Here is a 13,850-nt window from a genome sequence, read left to right as displayed (position 1 = left end):
CGTCAAACAAGCAACCTAACACTAGTCTAGTCGCAGGATGATTTACAATGATCCATTTTACCTTCTTAATGGTGTGTCTTTGGACTGTGGGGGCAACTGAAGTACCTTGTAGAAATCTAAGTGGTCACAAGCTCCTTATTCATTCATTTATCTCTTGCAGCCAATATCATAGAGAGTTGGAGTGGGACAAGGGTAGTAACAAATACAAATTTTAAGGAATGCAGACAAAATAATGGAGAAACTCAGCAAGTCAGGCAGGATCTACGGAGAGGGAATAAATATGAATGTAAAGGTAAGGGACAGAAGTCAGAATAAGAAGATGGGGGGGGGGAGGAGTAGTAGTACAAGCTGGCTGCTGATTGGTAAGACCAGGTGATGGGATGAAGCTAGGGGGTGGGGGGAATAAGCAGAAGAGGTAAAAGGGCTGAAGAAGAATGAATCTGATAGGAAAAGACAGTGGACCATGGAAGAAAGGGAAGAAGGACATCCATCAGAAAGAGGCGATGGGCAGATGAGAAGGGGTGAGAGGGGAATCAGGATGTAGGATGGAAAAAGAGAGAAGGGGGAGGGGTAAGAAATTGTTCTGAGTTTTTAAAGGTACAAGATAACACAATTCCTAGTAAGGACAACTTGAGCCCAAGCCTAAATCAATCAGTACGTATAAATTCATTCAAGAAAACTACTAACATTAAGATATAACTTAGTAAGTCATAACCTACCAGCTACACTTCCATTTTCTACTTTGCTGACAAATATTCCAAGACCGTGCTCAGAGCCTCCGCGGACACTGAATCCCAGCTTCCCATCAGTGCTTTTCTCCACGGTGATGTTGTGGATTGCCTCAGCTGAATCACAGTCTTCAGTACCAGCTGCAGAAAAAATAGCTGTATTTACTTCACTGCAAAAACCTGAATTTGGCCTGGATCCCATAAAACAAGTGAAGGACTAGTACCTCCTTACTGAACATAGACGAGGAGATCACTGTGCAACACACCAGTATGTTTGTAGAGTACTGTGCTGCTACAAAAATAAATTTAATAGCATTTATATCCTGTGTATGTATGCCTATGGTAATAAACAAACTTAGAACTTAGTAGTTCACACGTGTAAACGAGCCTACATTTGTCTGCCACATTAATTCATTATCCTACACTAATTCTGACCCATCAGTGGTTTCCTGCATTGTTACAACAAGAATCTATACATGCTTGAGGAACAATCCTTCATTTTCTGTACATGCACGTTGAAGCTTTCTGAACTTGCCATCAAACTCCCAGCATTAGGTTACTCATTTTGCATCAGAGCTTGTCATTTCCACTTATCATCATTTTGGCTCAGTTTTCTGTTTTGATTGGTATAGTCTGGCTGAAAGACAGGCCCCACAGTCCCTATTAACAACACATTACACAAAAAAAACTGAAAGTTCTTATGATTGGACCCTATTAATCCATTTTGTCTCACTCCATTTGAGATATTCCTTTTGTTCTACTCCCCCCTGCCCACCTTCACAACTGAACACTAGATTTTCCTACTCTACAGTTCTGATAACATATCTTGCATCTTAAACCTTTCCTATTTATCCTCTTTCAGGTGCTGCCTGACATGCTGTATATTTCAGTATTTATTCTTTTCATTTTAGGGTTCCAGCATCTACAACTTTTGCTCATCTTTCACTTTTCTTATGAGGATGAGAATGGAAGTGGTATAGCAAGGAGGGCGACTACCTCACAATTACAATTGTGCGTTTGACCCTGATCACAGTGCTGTCTCTTGGAGTACGTGCCTTCTCCCCATCATTAGAGAAATCTTCAAAAGCTGATGCCTTAGAAGCTTAGCATCCATTATTGAGGACCCCTACCACACAGGACATGTGCTCTTCTCATTGACACCATCAGGGAGGAGGAATAGGAGCCTGAAGATGCACACGCAATATTTTAGGAACATCTTTTTCCTGTCCACCAATAAATTTCTGAATGGGCCATGAACCCATGAACATTAACTGTACTAAGTTTTGCTCTCTTTTTGTACTACTAATTTAGTTTTACACATTTCTTATTGTAACAGAATAATTTTATGCATTACACTGTACTGTGCTACAAAACAACAAATTTCATAACATATGTCAGTGATAATAAACCAGATTCTGGTTCGCGGTCTAGGTTTTCTCTGGAGCTCCAGTTTCTTCCCGTATTTCAAATTTATACAGATTGGTAGGTTAAATTACCACTGTAAATTGCCCCTAGTAAACAGGTAAGTGGATGAGCCTGGGGGCAGTTGATCGGAAGATGAGGAGGATAAATAAGGGATTATTATAGGCTTAGTCTAAGTGGGTGCTTGACGGTTGATGCAGACAGTGGGACTGAAGGTCCTGTAGCAAAACTGTACATGACTTGGAAAGCAGCAAAACCATCTCAAAGCTCTCTCACTCTTTTATCTTTGAGTTAACAGAAAATGAAGAAAATCACCCTACATTCATAGTGGAAATACTTGCAACGACATTAGCACTGATGAATAATAGCGGACTACTCCAATTGACAAAATCATAGTCATCATCATTATGCACGTGTCATATGATGTGGGCGATCATGGTTTAAAGCATGACCATGATTGCTCTTCACAAATTTTTCTACGGGAGTGGTTTGCCATTGCCTTCTTCTGGACAGTGACTTTTACAAGATGGGTGACTGCAGCCATTTTCAACACCCTGCAGAGATTGTCTGCCTGGCGTCAGTGGTCACATAACCAGGATTGTGATACGCACCAGCTGCGCCCATGGCTACATGTGACCTTGAATGGGGGGGGGGGGGGGATGGGGTGCTGGTGGTGCAGCTAAGCAGGTGCTACACTTTTCCCAAGGGCTAATCGAGGGCAGGAGCATCTTAGACCTCCACTGGTAAAGATGTATCTCCGTCCTGCCACCCAGATTGACAAAAGCCACTATAAAACATATGCATAATGTATGCACATGAATAAAAAAAACTGTGTGCATTTAAGGCTCAGATAATACATTGTATTAATTGAGGCATAGATGCTCAGTGAGTCCGCAGATGATGATAATGATAGCACTCATATGAATCTGACAAAGAACATTATACATTCACATACATTGCCACAACATTTAAAAAATACTGGCTCATTCTGGCTACTGTGCATGTTTTCCGGGATACAAGCACTGTAGCGTGCAGAGCTGATTAGATTGCATTCCATGAACAGTTTCTGCAGCATCACTAGATATAGGCAAAACAGTTGAAGATTACCAGTAAACCATATTCAAAACTGTTCCTTACTGCTGGGAAAGACCTCATTAGGAGCCCAGGTTTCTGTGTTCTGAGCATAGTCTAGTAGGAAGAAGAGTAACTAGTAGTTTATACTTAAGATAAGAACTTGGACCTGAAATGGTCATAGCTTACCAGAGTATCCTTTTGTTTTTGCATTTTCTTATAAAGTAGAAGACCATTAGTCCTTTTCAGTCGATGCTAGCTCTCAGAGCATTCCTATCAATCCAATTGACTCAACAACTTTCCCTCTACACTAGTCTCGTCTATGTGCCGACCATCAAACACCCTTTAGTAAACCCACATTTTATTCTCCTTCTACCCACTAACATTTGGGTCACTTTTTGAAGTGTCCAAAACATTTTCAAATGTGGCTAAAGACAGGAAATTACAAACATATGTACTCTCATTACCAGCATTAAAGTACACTTCTCATACCTGTTCTCTGCATTTTTCAATGTAAATAAGAACTTCAGGCATAGTTTTCCATGTATCACAGACTTTCATCAAGTTAATATTTTATTGCACCTCTCTTGAAATGATTGGAATGCATTTTATGAAATTACAAAGCCCTCTGGCAAATACTTGTAAAGTTAGTGTGCCTGTGGCAGAGTTTTCACTGTTGTGTGAAACAGTTGTCTGAGCTGTCCACTGACCTGTTACGATGTGGCTCTGAATGCTCCATTGCTCTGAAACTTTCTGACATTGTTCTAGCCTAGAGTCCTGAGTCAATGCAGCTTGGAGTTTAGACTTGTATGTGCAAAGCACTGAATATATGCAAAATGCAATTAATGCTTCTTCCAGAAACCAGGGACATTAGAATTCTATAATACCCTAATACATATTACAAATCCCCATATCATGAAAAATTGTAGGAAAGCCCTTCCTGGAGCTTCTTTCCAAAGTTGAAAAATTTATTATCAGATTACATACATGTCACTACATACAACACTGAGATTATTTTTCTTGTGGGCATACTTAGTAAATCTATAGGACAGGAACTGTAAACAGAATTAATGAACAAACTGTGCAAATGCAAATATAAATAAATTGCAATAAATAAAGAAAAGAGACGTTAAAGTGAGACCATTGGTTGTGGGAACACCAGAAGTAGAGTAATGTAGTTATCCCCTTTGGTTCAACAGCCTGATGGTTGAGGGGTGGCAGAAGTAGGAGGGGTTCCTTTCTTGTAACAAAACATTCCTATTATATATACAATTCCCTTCTGCAATGGAATTTTATATCAAGGAATTGACTGGATTGTCTTTCTATTTCTGTATTCACAGAATAGTTCTAGATTCTTAAGTTACTTCTACAAAATACATAATGAAAAAAAATACAATGTTAGTCAAAGTAACATTTATTATCAGAGTACAGAAATGTCACCATATACAACCCCAAATTTTCTTTTTCTGTAAATCCTTAGAACAGTAACTGGAAACAGGATCTGTTAACTGTAAAAAAGGATCTGTAAACATCAGGAACTGTAAACAAACTGCAAAAGCAGATAATAAATAAATAGCAACAAATAATGAACAAGAAATAACTACACAAGAGCCCCTAAAATAGTGTAGTTATCCCCTGTTGTTCAAGAGCCTGATGGTTGAGAGGTAATAACTGTTCTTGAACCTGGTGGTGCAAGTCCTGAGACATCTGTACATTCTACCTGATGGAAGCAGTGAGAAAAGAGCTTGGCCTGGGTGGTGGGGATCTTTGATGTTGGATGCTGGTTTTCTACGGCAACGTTTCATGTAGAGGTGCTCAATGGTTGGGAGGGTTTTACCTGTGATGTACTGGGCCAAATCCACTACCTTTTGTAGGATTTCCCACTGACAGGAATTGGTGTTCCCACACCAGGCTGTAATGCAGCCAGTCAGCACACTTTCCACCACACATCTATAGAAGTCTGTCAAGGTTTCTGATGATGTGTTGAATCTCTGCAGACTCCTGAACAGGTAAATGTGCTGTCGTGCTTTCTTCACAATTATAATTATATGATGGGTCCAGGACAGGTCCTCAGAGATAGTGACGCCCAGGAATTTAAAGTTACTGACCCTCACCTCTGACATTACTTGCTCATAGACCTCTGATTCCCTCTCCTGTCATCTACTACCAGCTTCTTGGTCTTATTGACATTGAGTGAGAGGTTGTTTTTATACCACTCAGCCAAATTTTCAACCTCCTCTATGCCGATTCATTTTATGCCATATTTTCACCAAAGCTTTTATGCTTCACCTCCTTTTGGGCATCATGTCTGACCGGAACGTCCCAGAATCAATGGGCTTGGTCAGTCTACATACAGTACATACAATCTGCATTTTAAACTTATGCATGTGAAAAATGTGAAACAAAAAATTAAAATGTAATTTCTGCATAATTTTGTTGTTGTTCCTGGCATGAATATGCTGCAGGCAATGGATGCATACTGTCTTCCCTCAATGCCACAGAACCAAGGTGGTAATTAACTCCCAACCACATTGCTGGACCAGCTCCAATAGTTTAATCCATACACAATTCATCTTAATACTTTATTACTGAATTAAAACAGTACTACTAATCTTTGGAATTCACCTTAAAGCCAGTAAGTGCTGTGCGACAGGTAGCAAAGAGGAGTGCCAAAGCTGGCAGCACAGGTGCAGGCACACCCAGCCCTGAGGCTCTGGGCAAGGTAATCTGATTCCAAACACATGGCTTAGTAATCATTACAGAATGTCTCGCTGGTGCCTCCCACTCTGACCCCTTACCCTTCCCCTTTTCCCAAATATGATTCCCCCCTCCCTGCCCCTTCCCACTCTAAGTCCACAATTCACACACGCACACATTTCAATGTTACTTGTTCTATGAATTAACCTCAATTGTGAAATCAAAGTAAAAGTAATAGATGTAGATTTATTTAGATCACTGAGCTACTGTACATGTGGAACTCCACAACAAATTTTGATGAGTGAATTGCATTGCCCAGTTCATCAATGGACAGACTCAGCCTTGATTAAACATGTTGCTCTCAGTCATCTCAGAAATTTCCTTCTCCTCCATGATGCCATTTGAATATTATTACCAGTTTATTGCCAATCAATATCAAATGTCATTGCTACCATCAGAAAGGAGGTACAGAAACCTGAAGACACACACTCAACGATTCAGGAACAGCCTTTTCCCCTCTGCCATCAGATTTCTGAAAGGACAACGAATCCAGAAACATCACCTCACTACTTATTTTTCCTCTTTTTTAAATTTAAAATAACTTTAATATATAGACACTTCTTACTGTAACTTACAGTTATTATGTATTGCAATATATTGCTGCTGCAAAGCATCAAATTTTACATTTATGTTAGGGTGTATTCTGGATTTAGGATATATAACAAATATTAAGTTTAACAACAGCCATTCTTCAGACATGATCAGGGATTGTAGTTTAAATTTTAAATGCAGCCCTGAACAATAGTTTTCCTAGAGCTATGGACACCAGTTGATTGAAAACATTCATTTTGGGTGTCCAGAGTGTGGGTGCAAAGAGGAGGTATGTGAAAATTGTAAGTACTTCAAAGTCAGCATTGTCGATACATTGTCCTGCCGTTACTTTATCTTCAGCATATAAAATAACGTGACACTGGATCGATTAGGCCTCTTCGTCTGAGAATGTCCGATTTTGCTGAATAAAACACGTCCGTATCCAGTAGCTTCAGTGTCTCTCCAGTAACTTTGTTCATGTTACAACAATATGGCAGTGATATTAAACCTGTTTCTGATTTAGATGTCAGAAAACCTTATAATTTCCTCCACTAAGGAATGAGACTCGCCTTTCAAGGAGGAATACCTCTCCACATCATTATTTTCAGCTGGATTCACCATTTAGCTAGAAATAAACGACACAGGCTGAGAATGAGGAAAAGGAAATAGTTTCAAAAGCTCTTTTTCGCAGGACATGGGAAGAAGTTCTGAATCCTCTCCTGTACTGAAATATACTTCAATTTCAAAAGATAGCTCTAATCCATTGGGCTGGTGTTAAAAGGGGTTATACCAGCTAAGATACTAATTAACAGTGTAACCAGATCCAACTTAAAACAGAATGTAAAGTGAACATGACTGTAATGTTATTGCGCACATAGACTCTTACCTTCAATTGGAGAAGTACCAGTGATAAGGATCACTCTGCCCATGGGTGAATTAGATCGGGTTGCTCTAGGCTGTCCATTCATTTGCTTGTACTGTTTCTTCAGCAGGTGCTTTGCTGCTGTGTTTGCACTGCCAGCATGATTGCTGGGGTGTATTGTATTTGTCATCTCTCTTCTTGCTGAGTCAAATGAATGAGCCATGCTGATGTAGTCCACCAACAATTCATCAATAATCAGGGCTGGACAAGTTCATGTTATGTTATCAGGCAACTTCTTTCATTCTGATGTCCCAAACAGTACAAAGGAATCTTTACCTTACATCCTTTTCTCCCAAGGAACTGGCATTAGCTCCATGTAAAATACATAAGTCAGAAACAGGTGCATTCTGATGACAAACACTTGCCAAACTGTCTGCCATTTTGTTCAATAATCAGTAGAAAAAAATATTTGGAAATAAGATCAAGAATTCCTGTAAATCAATTTAAACAATGTATTAATGATACTAGCCTAGATAAAAGCAGGGCAAAGGTGTTACATGCAGTGCACATTTTAAAAACATTTCTCGCTGTACATAGTTTTTTTTAATATATTACACTATATGCTGCTGCAAAATAACAACTTTATGACATGTTTGTGATAATACACCTGATCAGATTCTGACAATACTCAAAAGGGTAAAGTTAAAATTTATTATATTAAAAAGTATCTCATGCTTTTCTGGCTTAAATGACCTATAAACTCTTCTTGGGCTTCCAGCTGGGTACAGGTGTCGATTTTAACCAATATTTCGACAAGAAACTTCACCATCTTCATCAGCGATGATGCCTAGGCATGTCTAGTCCGGCGGCATATATACTCAACTCCCATTGTCCGTCCCTCCTGTTTGGTTAGTCCTCAACCAATCAGGTTTCTGTTGCTGTACTGTGTTTAAAATCATGTCCCAGTTCCCAGTTCCTACTAAGAAAATAAGAATTTTAACAAAGGTGAAGGTCTTGCTCCAAGTTTTAAATGATTTTAAACAAGGTGGACAACTGAAACCTGATTGGTTGAGGACTAACCAATCATGAGGGACAAATGACGGGAGTTAAGTATATACAGTATACCACTGGACTAGATGTGCCTAGGCATCATTCCTAATGAAAATGGCAGAGTTTATCATCAAAATGTTGGTTAAAATCGACACCTGTACCCAGCTGGAAGCCCAAAAAGAGTTTATGCATTTATTATGTACTTATTTTCAGATTTCATACACTGTAGCTAATTTTTTTGGAACAAAACAATATTTGATGCTGTACCCAAATGAGAAATATCTTCTCCAATGAAAAAAATCTATCTGAAGTAGAAGCAGAGAATAACATTGATTACAAACTTGTTTAATAAATGGATAAACATCGGAAAGCTGAGGAACAGACTGCTCTGTGACGGAGATCAGATTACACTGAGGAGACACAAGCTACTACAGATACTGGAATCTACAGCAACAAAAACACTACTGGAAGAATTCACTAGTCAGGCAGCAGCTGTGGATAAAAATGGACCCAGTCTCAATCCAAAATATTGACTCTGCATTTACCTCTACTGACGCTGCTAGACACATTGAGATCCTCCAGTAGTTTTTTTTATTTGCATTATACTGTGGATTGTAACTGCAACTTTATATAGTGTAAAAAATTTGAAATTAAATTTGTGAAAAAACTGACATTCACATTTAATGCACCCTTCATCATATTAATAGTTATTGTTTACCAGATGGATTTTCCTACCGGGATTGCTCATCCTGCGAGCAGGGGAGTTGATGGAAGAATAGTGTTAAAGTCAGGACCATACCTGGCAGCTATCTGGATTTGATCATTTACAGGCATAAAGTCATACAACTAGCCCAAACACTTGTTCCTCCCCCCAAAAGGTAGTACTTAGTTTGAACTCAGAGGAACCAAATGTTCACCAGCGAGCAGACCAGTGGCTGACACTCCTGCGCCTCTCAAGTGAATGAAAGTGGTGAAAGGTTCTTGCTGCCATTACTAAATTCAAGACAGTTGGGTGCTGGAATCAGGTCACAAGGGGTGGGTCTTAAATGTTCCGAACCTCTAATGTTCATCTTCATCCTTCTGTGGTACCCCACTGGCATTAGTTTGTTATTTTCAGGTGTACCAAGATACACTGAAAAGATTTTGTTTGCATGCTGTCCAGGCAGATTATCCACACACAAATACATCGAGGTACAAAGAAAAGAGAATGCAGAATATAGTGTTGCAGCTATGGAGGAAGTACAGATCAGATAAACAAAGTGTGAGAGCCACAGTGAGATGGATTCGAAGACCAAGAGTCCATTTCAGCATTTGAGAGGTTATTCATCCTTACCCCTTCTAAGTGTTGGGCAAATCTGCTTGACATTCATCATTGCAGCACTAATGTGATTCTTCTATACCCCATCCTAATGCTAGCAAACTGTCTATGGTATCCCATTAGTACAACAGCAATATAGACCATAGGAGTAGAATTTGGCCATTTGATCCATCAAGTCTGCTCTGCCATTCAATCATGGCTGATTCTTTTTATTCCCTCCTCAGCCTCACTCCCTGACCTTCTCCCTGTGACCTTTGATGTTGTGTCCAATCAAGAACATATCGAGTTCTGCCTTAAATACACCCAATGACCTGGCCTCTACAGCTGCCTGTGGTAATAAATTCCACAAATTCACCACTCTCTGGGTTAAGAAATGTCACCACATTGCTGTTTTAAATTGATGCCCATCTATCAAGAGGGCTGTGCCCTCTTGTCCTAGATACCCTCACCACGGGAAACATCCTTTCCACATCTACTCTGTCTAGGTCTTTCAACATTCAAAAGGTTTCAACGAGATCCGCCGTCATCCTTCTAAATTCCAGTGAATACAGACCCAGAGCTAGCAAACTTTCCTCCTACAATAACCCTTCCATTCCCAGAATCATCCTTGTGAACATCCTCTGAATCTTCTCCAATGCCAGCACACCTTTTCTTAGATGAGGAGCCTAAAACTGTTCACAGTACTCAAGGTGAGGCCTCAGCAGTGCCTTATAAAGCTTCAGCATCACATCCCTGCTCTTGTATTCTAGACCTCTTGAAATGAATGCTAATGTGGCATTTCCCTTCCTCACCACTGACTCAATCTGCAAGTTAACCTTTAGGGTGTTCTGCTCAAGGACTTCCAAGTCCTTTTGCATCACAGATTTTTGGATTTTCTGCCCATTTAGAAAATAGTTTGCATGTTTGCATACCAAAATGCTTAACCGTGCATTTTCTAACATTGTATTCATTTGCCATCTTCTTGCCCATTTTCCTAATCTGTCTAAGTCCTTTGGTAGCCAATCTGCTTCCTTAACACTACCTGCCCCAAGGTTGTCAAGCCAAGGAGTGGTAGTGGGGACAACTTCCCACAACCTAAAAATGCTCCTCACGGCATGCACCTTAAATAGCCTCTGACAACCAAGTCCAACTCCTGGTCTTCTCGTGTGGCTTAGTCTCTAAGCCTGGCAGAACTGTTTCTACTGACAGGAGAAGGGGCAAAGGTAGGTCCTGGTGCCTTAGAACCAGTGCTTTGGGTAGACAGAGCTCATCAGCCTGGGAAGGCAGTTCATCTAAAAGAGGGCAAACTGATTTTAAACTGCTGCCTTGTGGCCATACCCACTCATGGGAAAGGCTTCAGGAGTAAACCCTGAGGACAAATCTGGAGCTGGAGTCCCTAAGGCAGTTCGACGTTGCCTTCAACCTCATCCTGGCAACTTCTGCAATGACACTGGTGCCAAGCTGTATCGGCCCTTCCCTTGGACAACATCAGTGTTGTGGAGGGGGGAGACTTGCTGGTCTTCCATACAACCTTGCCCAGCCCTGCACCCTGGAAACCATTCCAGGCGCAGATCCATGGTCTCACGAGACTAATGGATGCTACCACCTGCCCCACCACCAATCTTCGCATCATTTACAAACTTGGCTACAAAGCCACCTATTTTATCATCAAAATCACTGATATACAGCACAAAAAAAAACAGACCCAACACCTGCGGAACACTAGTCACTGGCAGCCAACTGGTAAAGGATCCTTTCATTCCCACTCACTGCCTCCTACCAATCAGCCAATGTACTAACCACACCAATAATTTTCCTGTAATAACATGGGCTCTTAACTTGGTAAGCAGTCTCATGTGTGGCACCTTGTCAAAGGCCTTCTGAAAGTCCAAATATACAACATCTACTGCATCCCTTTCATCTACTTGTAATCTCCTCAAAGAATTCCAACAGGTTCGTTAGGCAAGATTTTCCCCTTAAGGAAACCATGCTGGCTTTGTCCAGTTAATCCTGACGAAGGGTCTCGGCCCGAAACGTCGACAGCGCTTCTCCTATAGATGCTGCTTGGTCTGCTGTGTTCCACCAGCATTTTGAGTGTGTTGTCTGACTTTGTCCTATCTTCTCCAGTGTTACTAACTACTCCTTAACAATGATTCATCTTCACCCCTCCTCAAATGACAGATCTGTGCACCCCATCGTTTCAGTACCACTGCAACACACGCCCATCCCATTCTACTATAGGGTAGCCCTTCCGGCATCCCACCAGGACAATACCACTGCGCATGCGTCGCGGGGCAGACGGCGATAGCCTGTAGCTGCCGGTAGTTGCAAGCGGAGGGATGATAGAGGGTAAATATCCCCTCAATACACAAACCGGGGCTAAGTACGATAACTTCTGGAGCTCGTCAACGACGAGGTAAAATGCATCCGACGCCAGCCCATTTTCTGGAGTCTTCTCTTCGCCACCTCGGACAGCTCACTGGGCCCTAAAACGAGCCATGCGATTCCCCCACCCGCCAAATCCGTGGTCAAGGGGGCCAAACAATCTTCCGGCTCGCACCGTTCCTGTCAACTCACCGGCCGCTGCCAAGCACCTTCAGACCGTTACCTACCTGTTGAAGGGGAGAGACAAGTTGCCCGGCCTCAAACGCTGCCGTCAGCGGCCTCAGCCAAGCCCGCCCTCCCCTCTTCATTGGAGCGCATCGCCGACCTCCGGCTACTGACTATTGGCCAACCGTCCGCCAATCACACAGCTCCTCCCACCAGCTGGAGTTGGGTCTTTCCGTCCGAGTGCTTCAGTCGATTCGCTCTGGGTCCTCGCGATGAAGTCGCTTCTAAAAACTACTGCGGCATAGTAACTTGGTGTCCGTCACACTAAGCACGTGAAAAAGACAAAGTCCAGTTTATACATGCACAAGCACCGCGAACACAGGTGCAATGAAGAACATACTTGCAACATCACAGGCACATAGTATCATATATGTAGGATTCACAAGCAAAATATAACTTAAACACACTGAGATGAATAAAACACAATTAGAGCAAAGTAACAAAGTTTACTGTGAAGGGAAAAGATTTTAAGCATTCTAGTGAAGGGCGGCATTAAAAGCGCATAATATACCCCAGTAGTGGTTATTCCTCAGGTAACTATATTTCCTTCATTTGAAAAGGCGCTGAATAATAATTTAGAGGCCGTCAACTAATGACTGTATTGTTAGTAAACAATCTGCTGGAGAAACTCCAGATTCCAGCATCTGAAGTCTCTCGTGATTCTGAGGCACAATTAATAATGATTGATGATCTAATGCTATTGACTAATTGCATTTTTTTTCATTTGATAAACTGTTTATTTGGTAACTGAGGATATATAACTGCAATTGTTGAAGCTATTGTGCACATAACATGCATCTGCATCTTATAAAGCTACTCTTTATTAAACTATTGTTGTTATAATGCAAAATTGCACTCGAGTTGTTAGTTGTTACTAAGTACAACTTAGATAGATTTTGTTTAAAATTCATAGAAACTGTTGACTTTCTTGCATGAGTTTGGTTCCTTTGGGGTATAAGACACCTACTTTGAAACACTTACGTAAACTCTGGATAGGGCACCTAGACGTCGCAATACGTGAGTAAACTCTGCATATCATTAGATAAGACACCTAGACTTTGAAACACTTGAGTAAACTCTGCATATCATTGGATAGTGCACCTAGACTTCACAACACGTAAGTGAACTCTGCATATCATTGGATAAGACACCTAGACTTTGAAACACGTAAGTAAACTCTGCATATTACTGTAGAGCCTTTGGGTGACCAAATGAGTTCCTGTCAATCCTCGCTCAAGATGGTTTGTACAAACAACGTGGCTCTGATATGAGCCACATTAAAGAGAGTGATAATCTTTGGTTTCTGTCCAAAGAAAGGGAGGGCTTAAGGCGGTGACATGGAATTTACTGTCTGGGAAGGCGGTGACATGGAATTTACTGTCTGGGAAGGCGGTGGAAAGGGAGTCGTCAGGAATTTCCGTTGGAAATTGGGCAGGTACCTGTTGCTGGAGCTGGGCTGCTTGAGTAATAGGGAGAAACTGGATAGGCTGGAAAGGAGTCTGAAGGGTAACCTCGTACAAGT

The 13,850-nt window shown here is 41.2% G+C and overlaps 1 protein-coding gene across 2 annotated transcripts in view; it reads right to left on the bottom strand.

Moving 5' to 3' along the window:
• Positions 1-13,074, bottom strand: part of pdzd7a (PDZ domain containing 7a) — a 104,620-nt gene extending 91,546 nt beyond the window's left edge. For both annotated transcript variants that reach the window (XM_059947018.1, XM_059947019.1), the window contains exons 1-3: positions 12,331-13,074; positions 7,396-7,862; positions 720-869 (exon numbers count right to left, since the gene is read on the bottom strand). In XM_059947018.1, the coding sequence (XP_059803001.1) occupies positions 720-869; positions 7,396-7,594 (349 nt within the window). In that variant the 5' untranslated portion in view covers positions 7,595-7,862; positions 12,331-13,074. The remainder of the gene's footprint in view (positions 1-719; positions 870-7,395; positions 7,863-12,330) is intronic.
• Positions 13,075-13,850: the final 776 nt, after the last annotated feature.

The sequence above is a fragment of the Hypanus sabinus genome, chromosome 22 (genome assembly GCF_030144855.1).
Source record: "Hypanus sabinus isolate sHypSab1 chromosome 22, sHypSab1.hap1, whole genome shotgun sequence".
Lineage (NCBI taxonomy): Eukaryota > Metazoa > Chordata > Chondrichthyes > Myliobatiformes > Dasyatidae > Hypanus > Hypanus sabinus.
The sequence above is the reverse complement of the archived record's forward strand: the minus strand, read 5'-3'. Positions and strand labels throughout refer to the sequence as shown.